The sequence below is a fragment of the Propithecus coquereli genome, unplaced genomic scaffold (genome assembly GCF_000956105.1).
Source record: "Propithecus coquereli isolate 6110/MARCELLA unplaced genomic scaffold, Pcoq_1.0 Scaffold241, whole genome shotgun sequence".
NCBI classification, from domain to species: domain Eukaryota; kingdom Metazoa; phylum Chordata; class Mammalia; order Primates; family Indriidae; genus Propithecus; species Propithecus coquereli.
The window spans coordinates 56,238-62,568 of NW_012147964.1; the positions used below are offsets into that span (position 1 = coordinate 56,238).

The 6,331-nt window shown below is 39.4% G+C and overlaps 1 protein-coding gene across 1 annotated transcript; it reads right to left on the bottom strand.

Annotated features, from left to right (window-relative positions):
- Positions 1–109: 109 nt before the first annotated feature.
- LOC105811834 (olfactory receptor 7G2-like) lies at positions 110–1,054 on the bottom strand. The gene has a single exon (XM_012646108.1). The coding sequence runs from the start codon at positions 1,052–1,054 to the stop codon at positions 110–112; it is 945 nt and encodes a 314-aa protein (XP_012501562.1).
- Positions 1,055–6,331: the final 5,277 nt, after the last annotated feature.

A 6,331-nucleotide genomic window follows, 5' to 3' on the forward strand; every position in this document is an offset into this window, starting at 1 on the left:
GGTGTCTCACCATCGAGAACAATAACTTGGTGACAGAAGAGTCCACCATTTGGGCTCTTTCAGTGTCCCTGTACGTTCTCTCATTCTAGAAGCCGAAGTTCAAAGCGTATCACACAATCACCAAAAAAGATGTTCTTCTGACGAGTTTCCTCAGAGCGCCCTTCATGTCCCTGTTCCTCAGGCTGTAGATGAAGGGGTTCAGCATTGGAGGGACCACCGTGTACATCACGGAGGCTGTTGCAGTCTCGGTGGAAGCATCAGTAACTACAGAACTAATGTACACCCCAAAAGCGGTCCCGTAGAACAGTAAGACAACCGAGAGGTGGGATCCACAGGTGGAGAACGCCTTATACTTCCCCCCAGGGGATGGCATCCTCAGGATGGAGGAGACGATTTGAGCATAAGAGAAAATAATGCCGAGGAGAGGAACACCACCCAATACGCTGGTCACTGTATACACCAGGATGTTGTTGATGAAGGCATCAGAGCAGGCAAGCTTGAGGACTTGCGCGAGTTCACAGAAGAAGTGGGAGATTTCCAGGTCTGCGCAGAAGGACAGCTGCAAGACCATCAGGCTGTGGAGGAGGGCGTCCCCAACGCTGACGAACAGAGAGCTCAACACCAGCAACCCACACAGCCGGGGGTTCATGATGCGCGTGTACCTCAGTGGATGGCAGATGGCCACATAGCGGTCACAGGCCATTGCTGCAAGGAGAAAGTTCTCCAGTCCCGCGAAAGCCAGGACAAAGCAGATCTGGGTGAGGCAGCCCGTGTAACTGATGGATTTGCTCTGTCTCCGAATGTTCACCAGCATCTTGGGGACAGTGGTACTGCTGAAACAGATGTCAATGAAGGACAGGTTGGAGAGGAAGAAGTACATGGGTGTATGAAGGTGGACGTCAGAGGTGACCGCCAGGACGATGAGCAGGTTCCCCAGCACCGTGACCAGGTACACGGACAGGAAGAGCCCGAAGAGGACGGGCTGCAGTTCTGGGTCATCCGAGAGTCCCTGGAGGAGGAAATCTGAGATGCCTGTTTGGTTTTCTGCTTCCATGTTGTTGAGGAATCTGGTGGGGGGAAACACAGATGACGGAACAGATAACAGATGCACAAAGATCCCTTACTTTAGGAACCTTCATTCTGTATATCAAGAGGTCGATAATACTAACCATCCCCTCTGCCCTTGTCCCTCTCTGTTCCTTCCTCAACCACTTTTCTTTCTGTCTACTCTCATACACTACTCCATTACCCAAATTTTATCTATTGAATGTCTATTCTTTTCCCACATTGTATCAACTAATAGCAATAAAACAGGAAACAGTATATGGCTTTTTCCTTGAGAATTCTCCAAAGCCTCAAATAGGCAGAAAAACCAAATGACGAGCCCACGTGTGCACAGAGGGAAATAAAACTCAACGCAAATCGAGCAGGGGGTGGCGGGGAGGATGGGATGGGTGAAAACCTACCAAACGGGTACAGTGAACACTATCTGGGTGACGGGCACACTTATAAACGTGACTCAAGCATTATACAAAGTGATCTATGTAGCCGGAAAGAATTGCAGCCCCGTAATCCTTTGAAATTAAAAAAAAAAAAAAGGAAAAAAATCTAAATCAGCCGTAACAGCGTCAATCAAGATTTCAAGCCAGACACACATGCCTGAGTTTAATTCCGGCTCCAGTGCTTACTTTGTAAATAAGAAAATGTTTTTTTTTTTTTTTTCAACTCTACGGGAAGCCTCAGTCTCCTCATTCGCAGAATGGGGAGGCATCATAAAACCTTATGGGAATGTTACGAGGATGGATATTGAGAAGACAAGATCATTAAGCACAGTGCTTGTTATATGAGGGACTCTTAATATATTCTATTGTGACTTGGTTCTGGCATGGACGTGAATGAGCTACCTGGCATGCTCATTATATTATAGAAGGAAAGTGATGGCTGTATATAAGGGCAAGCTGTATAAAAGAAAGAACATCTTTAATTCAAGTTTCAGGAAAGAATTGATGGACTGAAACTCCCGCAGAGAACCTCGCATGCACAGGGAAGCAGGAAGAGTGAACTCCCCGATAAACATCAGTGATCTTAATGTTTGTTTCTCATGCACATGTGATAAAATGTCCAGCAACTAAAATAAATAAATTAGACCTAGACAGAGCAACACAAATAATAAAAACCTAAAAGAGAAAAGTAATTTGCCATAATTTATAGCCGGATAGGAGGAATAAGTTCTAGTATTCTATAACACCGCAGGGAGACTATAGTTAACAATAATTTATTGTATATTTCCAAATAGCTAGAAGAGAGAATTTTGAATGTTTTTAACACAAAGAAATGAGAGGTGATCGTTATGCTAATTACCCTGATTTGATGATTACACATTATATTCATGTATCAAAATATCATTCTGTACCCTATAAATATATACAATTATTACATGACAATTAAAAATAATAAACAAAAAACAAACTGAAAAAAAGTAATTTGCGTAAGAAGACATCACAGACATGACAAAGTTTAAATACATTTTAAAATACCACAGATATTAAAGTTTTAATTTCTTAGAAAACATTTCGAGTTTTTAAAAATTACAGTGAAAACATTAAAGACCTGGATATCCATCACTCACTATTAGATTAAAACATATTGCTATATTTGTGTTAGCTACTGTTAAAGAGATAAAATAATACATATTTATTTTTCCATATCCTCAATCATATGAAAATTGTATGTTTTCCCTTCCCCAAGAGAACTATTAAACTGCAATTGGCAGGCATTATTTCCTTGTGCTTTCAATACATTGAGTATGCATTTATCTATAAACCTTATTCTTGTTTTGCACGTTAAAACTTTCTATACTGTACATAGCATTTTCTAGCTGGTTTTAAAAAGTAGATTTAAACACTTTTCGGTCTTGGTATATTTTTCTTTGGTTGATTAACTTTAACTACCTTACCTTATTCCAATATCTTATTGTATCATTACCCTTTCTCCAACTGAGAAGCATTTTTGTCATGCACACAAACACACATGTAAATGTGTCATGTATGAAACAATTTAAAACAACATACGGAGAACAATCAAATTAAAAACTTCTCTGCGAAAGGAAGGAGAAAGGAAGGAAACACAAAGTGTAGGTTAAATTTACGCACGCTATTTTGTTACTTTAAGGAAAGAACTCTGTAGGCACAATATCAACATTTGCTAATTCTGGAAGCATGGAGACAAGCTTAGCTGTTCTATATGTGCTGATCTGCCTTTTGAAATTTTAAATATTTCATAAATTAATAAAGAAAAAAAAGTAGAATGGAGTGTAGTCTTGGGATCTACCTGGTTCCCAACCTTCTGTCTCTCAAAAATAAGGGGTAGTATGAGCCGGATATGGACAAGTAAAGAGAAGCTGGCCATACACATTTGCCCCTTGCCAAATAAATTGAAGAAAATCTTAGAGAATTCTAGAACATCCCTTCAAGATTGAGCAAGAGTCGATTGTTGTTGAGGATAGAAAAGGTCCCTGGACTTTAGGGTCAGAGCAGGAGGTCAGCAGAGTGAGAACTGCTTAGGTTTTGGTGCCAGTGCAACTGTGTGAAAAAGACGTTGGATAATTATTCAGACACCTCACAGGTGACCTAGTTCCGTCCATCTTCGGCATGGCCTCACCTCACCACCGCCCGACATGAACCCATCGACAAAGACCCGACACTATTTGCAAAACATAGACTAGGAGACTTCAGACTACCTGGGTGTCCACACCAAGGAATGACATCCAGTTCTTCCCTGGATGTGGAGGAGACTGAGGCAAGCTCTGCACTCGGGGAGCCCAGGAGGACAGTGAAGCTCCTGGCTCCTGTGCGGAAATGGCGGTCCTTGGGTCCAGGCTCAGGCGTGCCGCACACTGATGCGGACACGGATGTGGAGCGGGGGGTCCCAGGCAGACTATTTGCGGTCTCTGTGGCCCTCGGGACTTCAATATCCAAAGTTGCTCATTAGTCGAACTCTATGACTCTTGTGATGCAGGGCAGCACAAATCCTTAAGGAGCAAGCCCGGGAGATGAAGAAGTTTGCTTTGGCTGAAACTCTCACCCTAAGAGGCCAAGGGGATGTTGTCTTCTTCCCTGAACGATCCTTGGCTTACACCTACTTCAAGTACTTTGCACATCTCAGCACGCCTTCCTTCTGTCAGTGTATTCTGCTCTTTCTTTCTGGTATATTTAAAGGCAGCGCTACCCTAACAATAAGATCAGGAAGACTGACACCACATTTAAGCTCATAATTATGTTTATGTAAATATAGATGCATGTGTGTGTGTGTGTATATATATATATAACCTGCATAAATATACGTGACAATATACCGAATGTATGCTAAAAATGCAAACACTAAGGGCTAATTCTGTGGATTGCTTGTGGTACGTTAATTATGCTTGTGCATATTATATTCAGCAGTTACTAATATAGTGTGTAATCAAATGCAAAACGGCATTTTTGTTGCTGTTGTTAACAGCTTTATTGAGGTCTAACGGACATACGATAAGTTGCATATATTTAAACCGTACAATTTTATACATTTGGACACCTGTCTCTCTCAGAAATCATCAAAATTCATAATGGGCATATCATCACCTGCAAAAAATTTGTTGTCTCTTTGTAGAAGTCTTTTTTGCCTACGTTCTTTCATTGAGCATCCTCGTTTTGAGATTCATCCATTTTGTTGTATCAATAAGTTCATTACTTTTTATTATTGAGTAGTATTCCATTGTTCGGCTGTTCTATGATTTGTACATCCGTTCACCTGTTGATAGACAATTTTCAGTTTTGGACTATTATGAATAAAATGGCTATGAACATTTGTGAACGAGTCTTTTGTATAGACGTACATTCTCATTTCTCTTGGGTGAATACTACGGAGCGAAATGGTTAGATCATAAGGTCAGTGTAAGATGAACTGATTCAGAAATGGCCAAAGTGTTTTCTAACACGGTTGTGCCATTAAATATTTTCACCTGTATTCCCATTCAGCCTGTATGGGAATTCTGGTTCCTCCATATCCTTGATAACATTTGGTGTTGTTAGTCTTTTTAATTACAGCCTTTGTAAAAGTGCATAGTCATATTCATTGTGGTTTTAATTTGCATTTCCCTAAGGACTGATGGGGTTCAGCGTATTTTCATGTGTTTATTTGCCATGTATGTCTTCTTCAGTGAAGTATCTGTTCAAATATTTGCCAATTTTTTGTGTGATTTTTAGTATCGAGTTTTAAAATCCTTTATTTAGTCTGTTATCAACAGTAGTGTCACTAAAGTTGGTATATACAACCCCTCACTGCTGAATTTGGAATTATGGATATGCTAATGACCCTGATCAGATTATCATACTTTATAGGTATCAAAACATCACTATATACCCCATAAATATATATGATTATTGTGAGTCAATTAAAAAATTAAAACAATAGGCTGAAGTGGGAAGATCACTTTAAACCAGGAGTTCAAAGTCAGCCTGGGCAGCATAAAGAAATGGGTATTGCCAATAAAGATGAAAGAGATAGCATTTCAGCTAAAAACATAGATTAGTTATTAATATATGGGTATATATATGTATTACCAGTAGAAATAATACCAGTGATGATTTAGTGAATGCACCATAAAAATGCAAACTGTATGGTCTAATTCTATGTAGGGCTCTGTGAACGTTAATGTTGATTTTACGTATTACGTTTAGCAGTTTCTAACATAGTCCCTGTAACTGATACGAACCAAGCCTGCAACAGGTATGTTACTCTCTTTTCAGAATTTCACTACCAACTTTCCCCAATCTCATAGTGGTCATTTCAATATACATTTATGTAACATTACACAGTAGAGATTGAAATTATGATTCTTGGTCATCAATATTGTTGCAGCACATTGCAAATTATCAGAAAAAAAATAATGCCTGCTACAACAATTAAGACATTTGATAACAGTGAAAGCATAGACACAACAAACCTACGGTTCAGAAAAGAAAGTTCAGAAAAGACCAACACAAACGTGAACAGTTTCTTTATTACTGAATTGGCATTACGTTAAATGGATAGATTATTTAATAAATGGTGCTAAGACATAAAAAGGAATCTGGATTTGCTGTCTCACATCCAGAGTAAAAATAAATTTCAGGGGGTGTCATACCTCAAATGCAAAAGACAAAACTATAAATCCCTCAGATTGGAGTAAGTAGGGCATTCGTTATCAAGATCTATTGAGTGCAAACCATTAGAGAAAATATTGACATATTAAATCATATGGAAACAAAGCTCTCTGTGCATCCACCAAACAGTATAAATAAAGCACATG